The sequence below is a fragment of the Schistocerca cancellata genome, chromosome 2 (genome assembly GCF_023864275.1).
Source record: "Schistocerca cancellata isolate TAMUIC-IGC-003103 chromosome 2, iqSchCanc2.1, whole genome shotgun sequence".
NCBI classification, from domain to species: Eukaryota; Metazoa; Arthropoda; class Insecta; order Orthoptera; family Acrididae; genus Schistocerca; species Schistocerca cancellata.
The window spans coordinates 256,650,981-256,673,455 of NC_064627.1; the positions used below are offsets into that span (position 1 = coordinate 256,650,981).

The following is a 22,475-nucleotide window of genomic DNA, read 5'->3' on the forward strand; positions in this document are numbered from 1 at the left end:
CAGCAACGATTCAGCAACGCGCTGGTGTATAGGGGTAACAGTGAGCGGCGCTTTTGCTGTTGGAGTACTCGTCACTACCGGCGTTTTACTGTTCTTTTCATAAGTACCAATAAAACGAAAATAAAACTAGACTAATTTGGTAACACTCTGTCGTATGGGCATGTAAACTCCACTCATTTTGTTTACAACGGTAAACAAACCGATGCTTTCCATCAACTTTGGGCATCGCATTAAGGATGTGGTGAGCAGCGTTTGTTTGGGCCGACTCCAGCTACAAGTTGCAAAATAAGTATTGTAAATAACTGCCGAAGTACTGGAGAAAAAGAGCCTGACCAGTCTAAATTGATGCACCACTGTGTCCAAGGGGTCGTGCTGCTTTAATTCTAAATATTATTAAGACTTTTAGAATAGTGTAAGATTAAGAGTGTAAGCTATCTGCTGGCTTACATGGCACTGTGGCCAGTGTTGGTACCCGTTGTTATTATGGCAGTAGTTAATTAAGATTTTGGGGGATTATTTATAGTGCTTAGAAACTGTGACCATTTTGATATACGTACATATTAGGCGAGTGCCGACACGGTAGTCAACCGGTGTTCATGATCGCCGATTGTGTGGCATGATATTAGTACGGTTTTCTTTGCAGTTGAGCGTATTGTGGGGATCTAAACAGTAATCAGCTTGTCTAGTCTCTCGTGCGGCAACGCTGTGGCCTGAAGCATGTCGTATACCGACCAGAGGATCAAACGGAACATGAAAGAGTCAGCCACTGTTTACTGGACGGAATGTAAAACGTTTTGTTTGGGCAAACCTGTTATTAATGTATACGATTTCAAAACTTATGGCTCATATTCAAGAAATCCTAACTTAAATTGCATCTGTGGATTTTAATCTGGTAAATTTTTTTAAAGTAATAAATTGGAGGTCAGGTCCATAAGTAGGAGGATAAGAGTGGAGAAACTTCAGGATAAGGAAATCAGGAACAAGTACATAACATCGACCTCAGAAAGGTACCAGTTAGTTGAATGTAGTCAATTACAGTCATTGGAAAAGGAATGGACAAGGTAAAGGGACACAGTACTAGAAGTGGCTAAAGAATGTCTTGGAACAGTAGTGTGTAAAAGTAGGATGAAGCAAACAGCTTGGTGGAATGACACAGTCAAGGCAGCCTGTAAAAGGAAAAAGAAGGCGTATCAAAAATGGCTATATACTAGAACTCAGGTAGACAGAGAAAGTTATGTTGAAGAAAGAAACAAAGCCAAAAAGATAATTGCAGCATCCAAGAAGAAATCTTTGGAAGACTTTGGAAACAGATTGGAGACTATGGGTCAAGCTGCTGGAAAACGATTCTGGAGTGTAATTAGCAGTCTTCGAAAGGGAGGTAAGAAGGAAATGACAAGTATGTTGGACAGGTCAGGAAAACTGCTGGTGAATCCTGTGGATGCCTTGGGCAGATGGAGGGAATATTTTGAAGAGTTGCTCAATGTAGGTAAAATACGATCAGTAATGTTTCAGATTTCGAGGTGGAATGGGATAGAAATTATGATGGAAATAGGATCACATTTGAGGAAGTGGAGAAAATGGTCAATAGATTGCAGTGCAATAAAGCAGCTGGGGTGGATGAAATTAAGTCGGAACTCATCAAATACAGTGGAATGTCAGGTCTTAAATGGCTACACAGGGTAATTGAAATGGCATGGGAGTCGGGACAGGTTCCATCAGACTGGACAAAAGCAGTAATCACATCAATCTTTAAACATGGAAACAGAAAAGATTGTAACAACTACAGAGGTATCTCTTTAATCAGCGTTGTGGGTAAAATCTTCTCAGGTATTGTTCAAAGGAAAATGTGAGTATTAGTTGAGGACCAATTGGATGGAAATCAGTGTGGGTTTAGGCCTCTTAGAGATCAGGACCAGATCTTTAGCTTACGGCAAATAATGGAGAAGTGTTATGAGTGGAACAGGGAATTGTATCTATGCTTTATAGATCTAGAAAAGGCATATGACCGGGTTCCAAGGAGGAAGTTATTGTCTGTTCTACGAGGTTATGGAATAGGAGGCAAACTTTTGCAAGCAATTAATGGTCTTTACATGGATAGTCAGGCAGCAGTTAGAGTTGACAGTAAATTGAGTTCATGGTTCAGAGTAGCTGCAACCTGTCTCTACTGTTGTTCATATTATTTATGGATCATATGTTGAAAACAATAGACTGGCTGGGTGAGATTAAAATATGTGAACACAAAATAAGCAGTCTTGCATATGCGGATGACTTAGTTGTGATGGCAGATTCGATTGAAAGTTTGCAAAGTAATATTTCAGAGCTAGATCAGAAATATAAGGACTATGGTAGGAAGATTAGCATCTACAAAACGAAAGTAATGTCAGTGGGAAAGAAATATAAACGGATTGAGTGCCAAATAGGAGGAACAAAGTTAGAACAGGTGGACGGTTTCAAGTACTTAGGATGCATATTCTCACAGGATGGCAACATAGTGAAAGAACTGGAAGCGAGGTGTAGCAAAGCTAATGTAGCGAGCGCTCAGCTACGATCTACTCTCTTCTGCAAGAAGTACCAAGACTAAGTTATCTGTGCACCGTTCAATCTTTCGACCAACTTTGTTGTATGGGAGCGAAAGCTGGGTGGATTCAGGTTACCTTATCAACAAGGTTGAGGTTACGGATATGAAAGTAGCTAGGATGATTGCAGGTACTAGTAGATGGGAACAATGGCAGGAGGGTGTCCACAATGAGGAAATCAAAGAAAAACTGGGAATGAACTCTATAGATGTAGCAGTCAGGGCGAACAGACTTAGATGGTGGGGTCATGTTACACCCATGGGAGAAGCAAGGTTACGCAAGAGACTCATGGTTTCAGCAGTAGAGGGTACGAGGAGTCGGGGCAGACCAAGGAGAAGGTACCTGGATTCTGTTAAGAATGATTTAGAAGTAATAGGTTTAACGTCAGAAGAGGCACCAATGTTAGCACTGAATAGGGGATCATGGAGGAATTTTATAAGGGGGGTTATGCTCCAGACTGAACGCTGAAAGGCATAATCAGCCTTAAATGATGATGATGATGATGAATAAATTGTTCAAACCATCACTCTGCGCCTTTTTGTACCCAAAACCTCCTCCACATCATCCATTGGGACAGCACTATACGACACAATGGTTAGATGGCGCAGACGTTCTTAATGTGGTCAGACAAGTCTGAACTAGGTCCTATTTTACCACTGAGCTAGTATGTTCATTATATACTTCCCCCCCCCCCTCCCCCCGAAATATTTGTCATTCCTTCTGGAATAATCTGTATGAAGGTTGGTTTTTCAGCATGTATATTAGTTAGCTACAACATCATCATTTTATTTGGGCAGTTGTCCCTCTTCAACGTGGGGTAGGCCTTATTGCTATGGACGTGGCATTGTTAGTGTGAGAGGGCTGCCGGATGCCTTTCCTGTAGCCAGTATTAGTTAGCTTGATATAAAAATTTATTCCGAAGTATGTGTTTGGCTTTGAAGTTGGTAGAGCACAGATATGTAGGGGAAGACCTATGTCGTTGGTGCCAGCTAAGTCTCGGCGCCTGTTTTAAGAAGCTAATCTCCATCTCTGACGTCATAATCTCCATATTAAAAAGTTGAACAAAATTGGAGCTTGGTTATTATAATGAATATTCATGTATTTGGACAAGAAAAGTGGGAACGTTTAGATAGGAATAAATAAGGTGAAATTACTTTTAAAAAACTTTACTGTATCAGATTATGAGTAAAAAAACCTATAAATATCATTATTCAAGTGTATTTTAGTGTTTAATTATTAAGAAATGCCATTGTTGTTTACTCCAAAGATGTTTCTCTAGTGGAGATCTGTTCAAAGTATTGTGGTTGCTTGGGTGCGAGAATAGCAAGTAATTTTTCTATGTTAATTGTGCAATCACGCAGGTCAGTCAAGTTTTTTGGTTACGAATCTTGCAACTTCGTTGTCTTAAATAAATTCATTATCAATCAACAGCCAGTTCACGAACTTCATTAACTTATTCTTAACTCTACAACACAGGGAACACAAAAGTTGCAGTATTAGAATGTCTCGTATTTATAGTGAGCTGTTTTAGACAGTAAGTTGTATCAGAAGGCACACATACCTGCTAAGGTCCTTGGATATTTAGTGTCTACGTATCTTCCATTCACCTCCGCCCAACAGTATCCCAGGAATACTGGCTGCAAGGCTCTGATCTCGCTCCACAGCAGACACTCGAAACAAGAGGTTACTTCACCCCTAACGCGATACAGTGCTGGCACGTACGGGCCCTTGGCAGTCCCGCACTTGCGCCTGTAGTACACCGTGGAGTTGAATCCCCTGACGTAGGAATATCTGTGAAAAAATGTAGATGGCAACTTTATGAAATGGTGCACCATCGGGAAGTGCGAAGGCCAGGATACAGTTCGATTTGAAATAATACGCATGGTCTTTCTAATTCTAGACGGTTTGAAATTTATCACACTTTCAGGTAATAAGAGTGAGTGTTTTATTAATTTCCCTCGCGCTTCCCCCCCCCCCCCCCAAACAAACACACTGACAGACACACACACACACACATACACACACACACGCGCGCGCGCGCACGCGTTCACACACACATAATTGCAGATATTTATAATGGTGACTGAGGAGTGTATACTGAACAACATTACATCAGTATTTACGCCATTTGCAGACTAATAATTATAGCCATTACAAGTCGTATGTTTTTAGGTTGGTTAGTGCCTCAAGTACATGTGGCAAGAGTAAGCCATCAATGCTTATTTTTCCCTGGGCACCAGGTCAGGTGCTAAAGTGTGGACCCATAACGATTGGTCTAGGAGTAGTTCACTTAATGGTGCAGTTACGACCATGCAGAAAACATCAGGTAGTAATGCAATACTGAAGTGCCTGTGTTATTCCAAATTACGATGCAGTGTTCCTTCGTGACATGTTTGTGAGAAGACTGTACTTATTAAGCTACAACATATAAAAATATCTGCTCTTATATCCGTTACATTATAAAACCAGCAAATTTCAGGTACGGATTCCTGGTTGGAAATGTAGGAAGAAATGTTCCATGAACATGTGTCCCGAAATGCATCGTTGCACCGGTAGATGGCGCTGACGAATGAAAGTTGTTCTGCCCAAGTACCGTGTATTCCTGTGTGTTGCAGGCTGCGTGAATGACGCAGCGTACTGCAAGCAGCAGAATGGTTCGGCATTTATGTCGGGAATAAGTCGCTATGGCGTTGGAAGGAACCGGACCACAACCACAACATTTCAAGCCATTTTTGGTGTTTGTGTGGTAATAGGTCCTTTCAGGCAATCGAACGTACAGGATGGTGGCAGACCAGAACTGGTGGACAGGGTTTATAGGAGTTTGAGACGAACCCTAGTACAAGCTCCAGGAAAGTGGTCTGTCAAAATGATGTGAGCCAAAACACGGTTATGTGTATCCGGATGACAACCTCTGCTACTCGTATCCCTGTCACATGCAACGAGTCGATGATCAGCAACGGATTTCCCTCTATGGGAAGCATTTGTCGATGATTTTTGCACCAGACCATAAGAATTATGGGATTTCTGATATCGGTCCTCTTTACCGACGAAGCAACCTTTACCAGAACTGGCATCATCAGTCTCCATAGACGTCATCTGTGGGCTACAGACACGGCACTTGGTCAGCGGAACCTTCATGTGTCAGCGCCATATGCCGTGCCGTGGCAGCGATGCATTTCCAGACATATGTTCGTAGGACCTTTTTTCCTCCATTTCACGTCAGGAAACCGTCCCTGCTGTTTGTCGGTTTTATTAATGCGCACCCTATACATAAACTAGCCATTCCGGCAGTAATTCGTTGTTGCTGTATATTCACGGAACTGGATACTTTCTAACATGGACTACTTTGGGAATAGTCAAGGATCTCGAAAATTTCTTGAGCACTTTAGTTCAGATTTTTATACGATACTCTAATAAACATTTGGATGGGCATAGGCTTTATATTTTTTAAACAACAATGTACAGCTTTCCTGTTACAGTTGACAACGCGGAATAAAATGCTGTTCTGTAATATGAAAACGTGCATTTTTGTTTTCTTTCATACAGTCGGTTTTCACTACGACATGGGCGGAGGGGGGAGGGGAATTAAAGCATTAGACAAATAGTAAGAAAATGAAACGCCCGTAGCCGTCCTTATGATGTGATTTATTGTGTGGCTACGAGTTCCGGCGCATCAGTGCACCATCTTGAGGCATAAATTGATTCTGAAGCACCGAAACCGGTAACCACGCAATAAATGACGTCATACAGTGTCTGGCAATAGTGAGCGGCCGTATTTCCCCAGACCTCCAATCACAAGGATGGACATACAAAAAAATTAGACGATCTGTTTCTCCCATACACAATGAGGTGGAAAGTCATGGGATAGCGATATGCAAACATACAGATGGCGGTAATATCGCGTACACAAGGTATAAAAGGGGAATGCATTGATGGAACTGTCATTGAGTAGTCAGGTGATTTATGTGAAAAGCTTTCCGACGTGATTATGACTTCACGACGGGAATTAACAGAGTTTGAACGAGAAATGATAGTCGTAGGTAGACGCATGGGTCACTCCATTTCAGAATTCGGTAGGAAATTCAATATTCCGAGATCTACAGTGTCAAGAGTGTGCCGAGAATACCAAATATCAGAACAACGCAGTGACTGGCGGCCTGCACTTAACGACCGAGAGAAGGGCGTTTTCGTAGAGTTGTCAGTGCTAAGAGACAAGCATCACTTCGTGAAATAACCGCATAAACCAATGTGGAATGTACCGCGAACATATTCGCTTCGACAGTGCGGCGAAATTTGGCGTTAATTGGCTACGGCAGCAGATGAGTGACGCGAATGCCTTTTCTAATACCATGACGTCGTCTGCAGCGACCCTCCTGGGTTCATGACTGTATCGGTTGGATCTTAGACTATCCTAGACTGGGAAATCAAAACCGTGGTCTGGTTAGATGAGTCCCGATTTCAGCTGGTAAGAGCTGATGGTGGAGTTCGAGTGTGGGGCAAGCCCCACGAAGCCATGGACCCAAGTTGTCAACAAGGTACTGCGCAAGCTGGTGATGGCTCCATAATGACGTAGGCTGTGTTAATATGGAATGGACTGGATCTTATGGTCCACCTGGCCGATCATTGGCTGGAAATGGTTACGATCGGCTACTGGGAGACTATTCGCAGACCTTCATAGCCTTCATGTTGCCAAACAATAGTATCATGCCACTGGACAACAATTGTTTGGGACTGGTTTGAAGAACATTATGGACATTTAGAGCGAATGATTTAGCCACCTAGGTCACCCGACATGAATCCCGTCGAAAATTTATGGGACATGATATAGAGTTCAGGTCGTGCACGACATCCTTACCAGTAACACTTTCGCACTTATGAACGGCTTTAGAGGCAGTAGGGCTCAGTATTTCTGTAGTGGAATTGCAACGACTCGATGAGTCCATGCCAAGTAGAGTTGCCGTAATACACTGGGCAGGAGGAGGTCCGACACGATATTAGGAGATATTCCATGATTTTTGTCAAATGGCTCTGAGCACTATGGGACTTAACATCTATGGTCATCAGTCCCCTAGAACTTAGAACTACTTAAACCTAAATAACCTAAGGACATCACACAACACCCAGTCATCACGAGGCAGAGAAAATTCCTGATCCCGCCGGGAATCGAACCCGATTTTTGTCACATGAGTATACTCACACACATGCAGGGTGTTCATTTTAACTCAACACATTGAAATATCTCGAAAACTATCCATCGGATGAAAAAAAAGTTGTAATTCCCATTTATTTTTCTCCGAAGGCGACATCCAGTGATTCCACACTCGACACCCCCTCAACCCCAACCTCAACCCTGGATGGCCGGCGGCAATTTTGAAATCTTCATTGGCAACCACCGTTTTTTATTGCAGATTACGTTTGTAGGGTAAAATTTGCATACATTTTGTCAAAAGCATTTTCTTCGTTTCGTCCCAGATGGCGCTGTAATCGGAGGAATAAAAACGGATACTCAATCGTGATTTACGACGTGCTACTCAATGCCCCTTGAATATTCAATAGCATCCAGAATACCACCACCGTGCTGAGAGGGTATGACAGGCCAGTATTTCTTAATTTATAATTGGAAACCCCAATCGCAGCATTGTATTCCTGCGACATATCGAACGGAGGACTACACGACGAGACGCTGTGGCCGTTTCTCGAGGCGAACGCTACTCTACTTTTCCAATTGAGAAGTATTCAAACGTACTACTGCCAGCTTCAAATGATCTTACACAGGACAGAATTATATCTGTGGAAATGTCAGCACAGGCGTTTCTGATGGGGTCGACCATGTCTTCACGGCCTGTTGGCACGTACTGGTACACCTTTTCTTTTAATATCTCCACAGAAAAAAATCCAGCGATGTAAAATCCGGTTACCTAGCGGGCCAGTTAATATGGTCACCTGTACCGATACACCGACCAGTGTAAACACGGTCTAACACCTCCCGTGTTTCAGTTGCCTAATGCGCTGGGAAACCGGCACGCTGAAACCACATATGTTGCCGAACGCCCAGGGCAACATCCTGCAGTAGTACCGGTAGTTCCCGTTCCAAAAACATTCGATACTTGCATCCATTCAAAGTGCCTTCGTAAAATGCGATCAATGAGTTTGTTCCCCATGATGAGAAACCATACGTTAATCGACCAAGGTAGTTGATGGTCAACTTGCCGTAACCATTGGGGATTGTCTACACCTCAGTAAAGCACGATACGACTATGAGGATTTGTGGAAGTAGACTCATCGGAAAATAGTACCTCCGTAAAGACGTGCAAATTCACAAAACACTACCCGGTTATGGAAATCGGCGCCAAGAACTTTTTGATGCAGTGACACATCTGGATGATAATTATGACGATGCAGTATTGTGTCAATACTACCTACATAAGTAAAGGAATCGCGGTGTAATTTACGGGTGCTTATCCGTGTGTAGTGGTGCACTGCCGCTAGTAGAACTATTTTATTAGCTTCTCCTGTATCACGTTTGCTTCGTTTCCTTTTGCCGGTCCGTACGCTGCCATCAGACGTAAAGGCGTTCACTGTTGTGTAAAAGAAGGAACAAGAAAACGCTCAGCAAACGAGACGACAGCAGCCTCAACATTTCTCCTACATTCACTGTAAATCAGAATCATTTCAATGTTCTCTTCTGTGGCTGTAACATTCATCGTCCACTTGCACATCTGTTCTCCAAGTCATAGGTAGAGCGCATAGAATAAACACTGCGCAAGTACTGTGATGTTTAGAGCGCTACCTGTTCTACGTCTGCACGATACGAGTGCTGTGGTCACAGAGTACTGCCTGTCATAATACAGTAGCCCCCTGTTCGATATGTCGGAGGAATACAACGTAGCGATTGGGGATTGTCTACACCCCAGTAAAGCCAATTAGAAGTTATGAAATACTTGCCTGTCCTACGCTCGTAGCATGGAGATGGGTTCCAACGTGTCATTGGATATTCAAGGATCGTTGACCAGCATGTCGTAAATGGTGTGCCCATTTCTATTCCTCCGATTACAGTCATATGTCTAGAAACGAAGAAAAATGCTTAAGCCAATACTTTTGTAGATTTTGCCGTAGAATCGTACTCTGCAATAAAAAAGGGCGGTCCCCATTGAAGATTTTAAGGACACTCCAACACCCACGCATGGGGTGGGGTGGCAGCTCGAGTGTGGTATCACTCCGAGACAAACGAATTGGAGTGAGGACTTTTTTATATCCGATATGTAGTTATCAAGATATTGCAATGTCTTCCGTTAAAATAATGTGTGTGTGTGCGTGTGTTAAGGGTTGGTAGCATAACCCCACTAGTCAAAAAAATCGAAAAATGAGGTTTAGAGGCGCCATCACGCATTGTGCTCGTGATTGCACAATTGCTTCTGTCAAATCAAGTTACGTTGTAGTGTATAAGCCTAGAAACAAATGGAGACTCTGCAAAATCCATACATGTCTGGACTATTGCTGGCAAGAACACCACTATTTGTTGATGCTCAGCTCAACTCCAGAGAAACCACTGGATCGCTACACTTTGTTTACAACCGTTCTCGTTCTTCTAGGTTAGACTCCTCAAGTTTTTACGTTAATGTGCACACAAATGATCCAGAGTGGACGCGAAAAGAACAAGGAAGAGTAAAAAGGATGGTCAAGTTCGTGATGACCAAGTGCGTGGTCGAGAACACATTCATCAAGCCGGGAAATTCGCATGACTGGAGAGGACTGCAGGTTTGCAGTATCACGTATTTACTGTTTGGTATCGCACATATTATCATAAGGTGACTATTTATAAAAATCTAAAGCTAGTACATTTGAAATAGCTCAGACGTCAGTTTTATTTCTATTTGTCTTTACCATTCTTCTACGTTTAAGAGAAAGAACGCCATAAAATGTACTTCTTTTATTTATACTATAAAAGTAAGTTTGCGAAACAAAATGTATATTTGATGCTTTAATGGTTCCTACTATTTTTTCATTTCACAAGCTTATTGGTTTTATTTCACAACTAAACAGGACAGTGATCAAAGAACCGGTACTGTACCGGTAAAACCCGTACGAATGGCCACCTTCATGATTATTGCTACCTCCAGTTATTTCTGGGATTGTGGTATACCTGTACCATATAAGGAAAGTGTGATCCCTAAACACTTTATCTTTAAAAGATAAGCCGGCCGTTGTGGCCGAGCGGTTCTAGGCGCATCAGTATGGAAATGAGCAACCGCTACGGTCGCAGGTTGTAATCCTGCTTCAGGCATGGACGTGTGTGAGGTCCTTAGGTTAGTTAGGTTTAAGTAGTTCTAAGTTCTAGGGGACTGATGACCTCAGATGTTAAGTCCCATAGTGCTCAGAGCCATTTGAACCATTTTCTTTTAAAAAAAGATAATAAGTTGTTTTCTATGTGTTTTTCCTAGGTGTTTGAGGCTCCGCTGTATTGAGAAAGTAGGGGAAGAAGCCCGGCGCAAGATCGTTGCAGTCTTTAACAAAATGATGTCGAAAGACGCCCAAGATACTAATCTCAGTGGTTTGATAGGCATGCATGTTATCGCTAACTTTGACCAAGAACAGGGATGGAAACGGTATGACACCTCGGACCGCGACTTTCACCTACAGCGAGCATGTAATAGGAGAAGATGTTGCTGTTTGTGGAACTGTTTTTATAAGTTTGCGTGGTGTTAGTCGGGACATATTGACAAGATCGCAAAATAATTTAATTCACTGTGTGAATTCTCCAACAGACCATCGTCCTAAACATTCCAACCTGCCACGCCAAGCACTACAACAACTTTTAAAGGTTACTGAGGCCCTTAACACGTCCTTCTCTGCTCCGAAATTCAAGTTACTCACAAACGTATAATGCCAACAGCCGCTATCAGCGAGAATACCTCTTGAATACCTCATTCTCAAGGATTTCCTTAACGCCTATCGGAGACGTGTGCCCTTCAACCTTTGCATATTTCCAAAACTATCAACAACCATTTCGGATATCCTACATCTGACACTTGCAAAGAATTCGATTTTTTTTTTGGGGGGGGGGAGTTCATCAGTCTTATGACTGGTTTGATGCGGCCCACCACGAATTACTCTCATGTGCTAACCTCTTCATGAGTAGCAGCCGCGCGGGCTTAGCCGAGCGGTCTTAGGCGCTGCAGTCATGGACTGTGCGGCTGATCGCGGCAGAGGTTCGAGTCCTCCCTCGGGCATGGGCGTGTGTGTTTGTCGTTAGGATAATTTAGGTTAAGTAGTGTGTAGGCTTAGGGACTGATGACCTTAGCAGTTATGTCCCATAAGATTTCATACACATTAGAACATTTTTTTTTCAGAGTAACACTTGAAACCTACGTCTTCTATTATTTGCTAGATGTATTCCAATCTTTGTCTTCCTCTACAGTTTTTGCCTTGTACGGCTCCCTCTAGTACCAATATCTTGACATATCTTTAACAGATGTCATGTCATCCTGTCGCATGTGTTTTCCACATATTCCTTTCCTCTCCGATTCTTCACAGAACCTCCTCACTCCTTACCTTATCACTCCACCTAATTTTCAACATTCGTGTGTAGCACCACATCCCAAATGCTTCGATTCTCTTCGTTCCGATTTTCCCACAGTTCGTGTTTCACTACCATATAATGCTGTACTCCAGGAGCACATTCTCAGAAATTCCTTCCTCAAATTAAGGTCGATGTTTGATATTTCTAGACTTCTCCTGGCTAGGAATGCCCTTTTTGCCATTGCTAGTCTGCTTTTGATGTCCTCCTTGCTCCGTCTGTCACTCGTTATTTTACTGCCTACGTAGAAGAATTCCTTAACTTCATCTACTTGGTGACCATCGATCCTTATATTAAGTTTCTCGCTGTTCTCATTTTTACTACTTCCCATTACCTTCGTCTTTCTTCGATTTACTCCCAATCCAATACCCTGTACTCATTAGACTGTTCATTCCATTCAGCAGACCATGTAATCCTTCTTCATTCTCATTCAGGATAGCAATGTCATCAGAGAATCGTATCATTGATATCCTTCACCTTGAAGTTTACTGCCACTCCTGAACCTTTCTTTTATTTCGAGCCGGCCGCGGTGGTCTCGCGGTTCTAGGCGCGCAGTCCGGAACCGTGTGACTGCTACGGTCGCAGGTTCGAGTCCTGCATCGGGCATGGATGTGTGTGATGTCCTTAGGTTAGTTACGTTTAAGTAGTTCTAAGTTCTAGGGGACTGATGACCACAGCTGTTAAGTCCCATAGTGCTCAGAGCCATTTTTTTATTTCGATCATTGCTTCCTCGCTGTACATATTGAACAGCAGGCGCGATAGACTACAGCCTTGTCTCACACCCTTTTTAAAACGAGCACTTCGTTCTTCGTCGTCCACTCTTATTATTCCCTCTTGGCTGTTGTACATATTGTATATGACCCGTGTCTCCCTATAGCTTACCCCTATTTTTCTTAGAATTTCGAACATCTTGCACCATTTTACATTGTCGAAAGCTTTTTGCAGGTCGGCATATCCTATGAACGTGTCTTAATTTTTCTTTAGCCTTGCATCCATTACTAACTGCAACGTCAGAATTGCCTCTCTCGTGCCTTTACTTCCTAAAGCCAAACTGATCGTCATTTAGCGCATCCTCAGTTTTCTTTTCCATTCTTCTGTATATTATTCTTTTAAGCAACTTGGATTCATGAGCTGTTAAGCTGATTGTGCGATAATTCTCGCCCTTGTCAGCTCTTGCCGTCTTCGGAATTGTGTGGATGTTGTTTTCCGAAAGTCCGATGGTATGTCACCAGACTCATACATTCTACACACCAACGTGAATAGTCGTTTTGTTGCCACTTCCCCCAACGATTTTAGAAATTCTGATGGAATGTTATTTATCCCTCTTTCGTTATTTGATCTTAAGTCCCCCAAAGCTCTCTTAAATTCTAATACCGGATCCTCTATCTCTTTTAAATCGACTGTTTCTTCTTCTATCACATCAGACAAATCTTCCCCCTCATAAAGACTTTCAACGTATTCTTTCCACCTATCCGCTCTCTCGTCTGCAATTAACGGTGGAATTCCAGTTGCACTCTTAACACTGTCATCTTTGCTTTTAACGTCACAGAGGGTTGTTTTGACTTTCCTGTATGCTGAGTCTGTCCTACCGACAATAATTTCTTTTTCGATTTCTTCAAATTTTTCATGCAGCCATTTTGTCTTAGCTTCCCTGCACTTCCTATTTATTTTATTCCTCAGCGACTTGCATTTCGCTATTCCTGAGTCTCTGGGAAGATGTCTGTACTTCTTCCTTTCATCGATAAATTTAAATATTTCTTCTGTTACCGATGGTCTCTTCGCTGTTACCTTCTTTGTACCTGCGTTTTCCTTCCCAACTTCTGTTATCGCCCTTTTTAGCGATGTCCATTCCTCTTGAACTGTACCGCCTACTGAGCTATTCCTTATTGCTGTCTCTATAGCATTAGAGAACTTCAAGCGTATCTCGTCATTCCTTAGTACTTCCGTATCCCTCTTCTTTGCGTATTAATTCTTTTTGACGAATGTCTTAAACTTCGGCCTACTCTTCATCACTACTATGTTGTGATCTGAGTCTACATCTGCTCCTGGGTACGCCTTGCAATCCAGTATCTCGTTTCGGAATCTGTCTGGCCATGACGTAATCTAACCGAAATCTTCCCGTATCATCCGGCCTTTTCCAAGTATACCTCCTCCTCTTGTGATTCCTGAACAGAGTATTCGCTATTACTAGCTGAAGTTTGTTACAGAACTCAATTAATCTTTCTCTTCTCTCATTCCTTGTCCCAAGCCCATATTCTCTTGTAACCTTTTCTTCTACTCCTTCCCCTACAGCTGCATTCCAGTCCCTCATGACTATTAGATTTTCATATCCCTTTAGTACTGTATTACCATCTCAATATCCTCATACACCTTCTTTATCTCTTCATCTTCAGCTTGCGATGTCAGCATGTATACCAACTATTGTCGTCGGTGTTGGTTTGCTGTCGATTCTAATAAGACTAACCCTGTCACTGAACTGTTCACAGTAACAAACTATCTGCCCTACCTTCCTAGTCATAACGAATCCTACTCCCGTTATACCATTCTCTGCTTCTGTTGATATTACCCTGTACGCATCTGAGCAGAAATCCTTGTCTTCTTTCCACTTCACTTCACTGGCCCCTACTATATCCAGATTGAGTCTTTGCACTTTCCTTTTCCGATTTTATAGTTTCCCTACCACGTTCAAGCTTTTGACATTCCACGCTCCGACTCGTGGAATGTTATCATTTCGTGGATTATTCAATCTTTTTCTCATGGTAACCTCCCCGTTGGCAGTCCCCTCCCGCAGACTCGAATGGGGGATTCGCTTTAGCAAGAAATAAACGCAGATAAGAAGATACGGAGAGAAAACGTTTTGAGGTACATAAAGCCGTTCACCTCAGAGCGGTGCAGGCATTCTTTGATGGAAAGAAAAAGTTCGTTCTGAAAGCCAAACAGGGAAAAGTTAACTGCATCTTACTTGCTTATATACAAAATTTATCTCCTCCTCATATCTACCAACGAGTTTTGTGTACTACATCTGACAGTTGTGGTATTATATCTTTGAAAACAGTAAATTTGGAAAGACACAGATATTTGGAAACTGAGGGGAAGAAGGGCCCAATGGGATTCTGCTGCATTTCATAAACAGCATCTCACACTCAGAGTTAACCGAGGAGCTGGTTGTGACAGCTGTCCTTGGGAAAACAAAAATAAAATAATGGTTTACGTCCTCTTCTGTATAGTGCACATTCTTAAATGTCTTGTAAAAAGGGTTACGTACTTATTTCCCGTTCGTGGTCATAACAATCTATCAAAGGACCATGGATTTTCATTTATTTCTGGGCAACGCAGGATAATTATCATCGCCGAACTTCCCGAAACCTGGGATGAAAGGCTCCTGAAGGCCCAAGCATGTCCATATCCATTTGTTTTTGGAATATTCACCCACAGTGATTTCAAGGATTTTAAAATAGCAATGGACAGTTTGTTTTTAAAATCAACAAAGCCGGCATTCAGACTTCAGGGTGTTTGGTCTATACAATTAAACTTAAAAAGAAACTGTATATTTGCTACATACGTACCATGGTACTTGGAGCTCCAAAGTGATTCAAAACTCCCGATACAATCAGCTTACTACGAGCTTTGACAGCCCCTGTTGGACTAAAGCCTGAGAAGGCTTCACTTAACGACCGAGAGCAGCGGCATTTGCATAGATTTGTCAGTGAAAACACACAAGCAACACAGCGTGAAATAATCCCAGAAACAAATGTGGAACGAACGACGAAAATATCCTTGGTGCGAAATTTGGCGCTAATGGGTATGGCAGCAGACGACCGACGCGAGTGTCTTTGTTGACAGCACGGCATCGCCTGCAGCGCCTCTCCTGAGCAAGTGACGATATCGGCTGGGCCAAATATAACTAGATTTCAGTTGGTTAAAGCTGATAGTAGGATTCCAGTGTGGCGTAGACCCCACGAAGCCATGGCCCAAGGTTGTCAACAAGGCAGTCTGCAATCTGGTGGTGGCCCCATAATGGTGTGGGCTTTGTTTACATGGAATGGAATGGATCGTGTGGTCGAACTGAATCTATCGTTGACTGGAAATCGTTATGTTTGGCTAGTTGGAGACCATTTGCACCCATTCATGGACGTCATGTTCCACGACAACGATAGAATTTTTATGGATGACAATGCGCCATGTTATCTGGCCACAGTCGTTCGCGATTGGTTTGAAGAACAATGTGCACAATTTGAGCGAATGTTATGGCCATGCAAATCGCCCGACATGCATCCCATAGAACATTTATGGGACATAAAGACAAAAAGTCAGCTCGCGCACGAAATGCTGCCCCGGCACACAGTAATCCCATGACTTTTGTCATCTAAGTGAACATCACCATTATGAGTATGCTGCTCACATTCCTGCAATATGAAAACAGCTGTCCTTACAGGGCTGAACGTGCACTTTTATAGTCGTACGAACATTCAGGCACGCTAATGCTTCTCTATTGTACGGCTGAATCATCTGACCTTATTCCAAAAGAAAAGATGTGTTACAATTCTGAACAGTGGATGAAACGCAGCACTTTCCACCAACGCAGTTTGGTAGCTTTTCGGGATCTAATAATGTTTTCATCTGGATATGCATACGTCAGATACTTGAGAACTCCGTCCTTCGTCGAAATAAGGCCGTTACCAAAGCTCGAGACAGTGTTACATGTTATTAGCGTGATTTCTCTTGCATGTGACTAATCTTTTTCCAATGTGGATACAAGGACAGACTTGTATTTTAGGACCGTGGCTCTTTTTCATTTTTGATGTGTTTTTTGAATTTAATTATGATAATGTAGCTAATTAGTGTCCCATGTGAGCATATGTCTGTTAGAAAAAGGCTTCACCCGCTACTATGTAGCATTTTATGCTTTATTCTAGGTTAACATTTTTATGTAATAAGGAGAACAAATTTTTTCTGTTAAATTACAGGACGTAAACACAGCGACTTCGGTTGCACAAAATTTTGTCAATTGCCCACGGTTTCGTCTGCACTACGGCAATCTTTATCAGAATAAAAAGTTACATGGAAAATAGATAATCACACCGTGTTCTAAAACGTCTGAGCAAAAGTGTTCTCGTTAAACATGTTTTTCATGTAACTTTTTACTCTGATGAAATTGCCCTAGTGCAGACGAAACCGTGGTCAATTGCCAAAATATTGTGCAACCGAAGTGGCTGTATATACGTCCTGTTATTAAATATCGTACGGCTACTGGATCACAGCCTATAAAATGGTTAAAATTTCTATTCTATTACTTACTTATCGCTCTCTTTATCTTCTCCACTGCCACTATCATTGTCTTGGAATGTACATCGGCCGCACTCGTACAGGTATGGTTCCTAAACAGTAAGAAACCATTGAAAAAACAGAAGAAGAAAAAAGATGGTAACAGATTAAAAAGTGAAATTGCAGTGATTTTAAAAAAAGTAATCTGATCCCAGTAAAATAGAGTAGATACAAACGCGCGCGCGCACACACACACATGCACTCGCACACACACACACACACACACACACACACATCCACTCACACACACACACACACACACACACACACACACACACACACACAATCATACGCTTCTTATAAGTTATAGCTCGGTGCCGTGTGGCTGTTTTTTTGTCATGGAAAAACATTTCGAATATTTTTGTCGTTGCAATTACTTTCATAAGTTTTTCGCTGGTTACCAAGAAATCATTGCCAAACTTCGCCAGTTTGAAGAGACCATCAAGACTTGTGTTCCAAATAAAATAAACTTATTACAGTGCCATTTACAGTTGCAACGGATGCTGTGATTTGGAAATGCAATTAGAGGTAACTGGTTTACAAGATCCTTGTATTTGTATTACTTTTCTTTAGAACACGTGCTATGGTGAATTTCCTGCCGTGATACTGTGATATTCACTACATGGCATGGAAGTGAAACACACACAAGACATCGTTGGATGTCTCTGCAACTTCGTACTATTGACGGGTACTTAAACGATCAGAGCTACAATTCACTGTGACAGGTCGAACGGTCACCAGATTGCTTTAGTGTTGTTGGTGGTTAATGTTGTTTCAGGCCTGGTAGTGTTATAAGGGGCTTGAAGGCCTTCAGATGTTTGAATCACCACTGTGAAGGATACAGAGATGCTACGTTCTCGTGAGACGGCATTGTCAAAACCTGACACAGTTTGAAAGGGCCTCATGGTGGGTCTCAATGTCGTCGGCTGGTCGAACTGTGAAATATCCAAATTTGCGGATCGTTCTGATGTGACAGTGGTTCGATGTTGGACTATATGGAAACGTGAGGATAGTTATACTCGTCGCCAAGGTTTTGATCCACCACATAAGTCCAGCAGAAGGGGGGATCGCCGTACTGTGGACCAAGCACATTGTAACGATTTCAAATCGGTGCCTGCCAGCCGAGAACAAGTAATGGAGTACCAACAACATCCTATGTTCTTCCACACTATTTGAAAGAGATAAGCAACAGCCGGACTAAGGAAGTACCATCCCATGCGTTGGCTACCGTAAAAACCACAACATTTAGGCTACGTTTAGAGTGATGACATGATTGTGAAGAACTGACTGCTGTTGAATTACGCCGCACATCTCTCAGTGATGAACCGTGGTTCTGCGGTAACCTGCGTAATCATCAACGGTGAGTATGGCGGCGACATGGGAAGAGGCCCCTTCCTTCCAGTAGTTTGGTGAAGGACAGAGGTGTTATTCCTGGCTTTATGGAGTGGAGAGGGGGGGGGGCACCGCTTATGACTTCCGGTAACGGCTGATTGGGGTTGATGAAACTCTCATGTGACAACGGTACGGGATAGTCATCCTGTGTCCTCATGTGTTTGTTAACTCTCATACAATGTTTGTGGTGCCATTTTTCAACAGGACAATGCTCATCCACACATGACAGATGTCTCTATGAATTGTCTGAGTGATGCTAGGGCCTCCTGGGGCCAGCAAGATCATTAGATCTGTACCCGAGAGAACTTTTGTGGGACCTGCCAGGACATGAATTCCGTACCAGCGCAAGTGTCCAGTATATCAAGTGTTGTGGGGTAGCTAGCGTGGGGAGAAGATTCAGCGGTCTTATGACTGCCTTCCCAAACGCGTAAGTGCCTGTATCCAGGTCAGAGTGGATGTAACGTCATCACGATACCTGGTCACATAAGTTCTGTCTAAATGTGACTCGATTTTGTACTCAATTCGTTAACATCACATATCTTCCAACCAGTAAAGTGTCATTTCGTTTGTTCCTCCCCTTGTGGATGCTTTACTTTGTTTGTCACGAAATGTGAATGTACAAGTATTTCCAGTTTTTAATACTACGCTGAAATGCAGACCACATCAGCTCTATGTTTGAATCGTTTTTACAGTATTCTGAACATCTTATTACTAGTGAAAAAAATAGAACGAAACAGAAGTTCGCAGAATCACAATCCAATGTTGGAAAACTTTCTCGTTTGAGTTCGGAGCCTGGCGCCGATTTCCTAACTACGGTTAAGTGCCAGAGGTGACTAAGCGCTGTTTACCATGTTTTGACAAAACTAAGAGTAAAGTCGTGAATGAAATAAAAAATGTAAAGGCCAAAGGTCAAAATGAATGATCGTTCCTGAACCATATAAAATATCCAATGCCGGTATCATAACCTTAATGTAATGATAGTATGCAGACATTAATTAGAAAATAATTAAAAGTTTAGTCATGTGCAGAATATTTAAAGTTTTGATGTACGGATGGAGTCACAGTCATTGGACATTCATACGTGATACGCAACTTATGAAGAAATAGGAAGATACAATGTAATAGTATGGTACACTACATAATTACACTCATGTAGAGAAAAAACAGAACACGTTGAACGACTAGAGACGGGACGTTCATATTCACAGGACTTGTACATTAGTACGTTCTACAGAAATGATTAGCAATTCTGGTCCCGGTGGAGGTTCGAGTCCTCCCTCGGGCGGGGTCAGGGATTTTCTCTGCCTCGTGATGACTGGGTGTTGTGTGATGTCCTTAGGTTCGTTAGGTTTAAGTAGTTCTAAGTTCTAGGGGACTGATGACCATAGATGTTAAGTCCCATAGTGCTCAGAGCTATTTGAACCATTTTGAACCTCCCTCGGGCATGGGTGTGTGTGTTGTACTTAGGATAATTTAGGTTAAGTAGGGTGTAAGCTTAGGGATTGATAACCTTAGCAGTGTCCGCCCCCGGTAGCTGAGTGGTTGGCATTCGCTGCTCGGCAGCCGAGCTGGACGGACGTGTAGCGGGAGCGCTAGCAGGGCTGGCGTAAACAGCGGCTGTGTGGCTGTTACGAAGGCCAGTAGAGCGCTTTGTTTACTTTGCATCTTTCTGTGATTTAAAATGACAAAATGAACGAAATTAACTGTGAAAGAAGAGATACAGTTAGATTCACTTTTTATTGGACCTGTAAAAGACCAAAGGCTCTTGAGATCAAAAGGTGGCTTTCAGAAACAGTTAAGATCACAGGAGACGAAATTATTGGTGTTCATCTTTCTTTTGTTTCCAATTCTGTCTTTTTGAAATTGATTTCCTCTGATTTGTGCTCCTCGATAGTTGACAAGTGTGGTGGCAAAATGAAATTTAATCATGCAGACGGAACCGTTAGTGACGTTCTTGTTTCCAATCCTGGGCTAGGCATTCGAACAGTGAGAATTTTCGAACTGCCGTTCGAGGTCCCTGCCGGAGCAATCAATGCTGCTCTTCAGCCCTATAGGGTTATATCTAATATTGCAGAAAAATGGTCGGAGCAATATATGTTTCCGGTTTTGAATGGAGTTAGGCAGATTAAGATTGAGCTCTTATGACATATCCCTTCTTACTTGAATATTTGTGGCCATCGCGCTCTCATGATTTATGATGGGCAGCCACGGACTTATATATATATATATATATATATATATATATATATATATATATATATATATATATATATATATACTCCTGGAAATTGAAATAAGAACACCGTGAATTCATTGTCCCAGGAAGGGGAAACTTTATTGACACATTCCTGGGGTCAGATACATCACATGATCACACTGACAGAACCACAGGCACATAGACACAGGCAACAGAGCATGCACAATGTCGGCACTAGTACAGTGTATATCCACCTTTCGCAGCAATGCAGGCTGCTATTCTCCCATGGAGACGATCGTAGAGATGCTGGATGTAGTCCTGTGGAACGGCTTGCCATTCCATTTGCACCTGGCGCCTCAGTTGGACCAGCGTTCGTGCTGGACGTGCAGGCCGCGTGAGACGACGCTTCATCCAGTCCCAAACATGCTCAATGGGGGACAGATCCGGAGATCTTGCTGGCCAGGGTAGTTGACTTACACCTTCTAGAGCACGTTGGGTGGCACGGGATACATGCGGACGTGCATTGTCCTGTTGGAACAGCAAGTTCCCTTGCCGGTCTAGGAATGGTAGAACGATGGGTTCGATGACGGTTTGGATGTACCGTGCACTATTCAGTGTCCCCTCGACGATCACCAGTGGTGTACGGCCAATGTAGGAGATCGCTCCCCACACCATGATGCCGGGTGTTGGCCCTGTGTGCCTCGGTCGTATGCAGTCCTGATTGTGGTGCTCACCTGCACGGCGCCAAACACGCATACGACCATCATTGGCACCAAGACAGAAGCGACTCTCATCGCTGAAGACGACACGTCTCCATTCGTCCCTCCATTCACGCCTGTCGCGACACCACTGGAGGCGGGCTGCACGATGTTGGGGCGTGAGCGGAAGACGGCCTAACGGTGTGCGGGACCGTAGCCCAGCTTCATGGAGACGGTTGCGAATGGTCCTCGCCGATACCCCAGGAGCAACAGTGTCCCTAATTTTCTGGGAAGTGGCAGTGCGGTCCCCTACAGCACTGCGTAGCATCCTACGGTCTTGGCGTGCATCCGTGCGTCGCTGCGGTCCGGTCCCAGGTCGACGGGCACGTGCACCTTCCGCCGACCACTGGCGACAACATCGATGTACTGTGGAGACCTCACGCCCCACGTGTTGAGCAATTCGGCGGTACGTCCACCCGGCCTCCCGCATGCCCACTATACGCCCTCGCTCAAAGTCCGTCAACTGCACATACGGTTCACGTCCACGCTGTCGCGGCATGCTACCAGTGTTAAAGACTGCGATGGAGCTCCGTATGCCACGACAAACTGGCTGACACTGACGGCGGCGGTGCACAAATGCTGCGCAGCTAGCGCCATTCGACGGCCAACACCGCGGTTCCTGGTGTGTCCGCTGTGCCGTGCGTGTGATC

At 43.2% G+C, this 22,475-nt stretch overlaps 1 protein-coding gene across 1 annotated transcript in view; it reads right to left on the minus strand.

Moving 5' to 3' along the window:
• LOC126153038 (uncharacterized) overlaps positions 1-22,475 on the minus strand; it is a 182,617-nt gene that overhangs the window by 97,510 nt on the left and 62,632 nt on the right. Inside the window, exons 3-4 of the mRNA XM_049916043.1 lie at positions 17,452-17,531; positions 4,138-4,367 (exon numbers count right to left, since the gene is read on the minus strand). Coding sequence (XP_049772000.1) covers positions 4,138-4,367; positions 17,452-17,531 — 310 coding nt within the window. The remainder of the gene's footprint in view (positions 1-4,137; positions 4,368-17,451; positions 17,532-22,475) is intronic.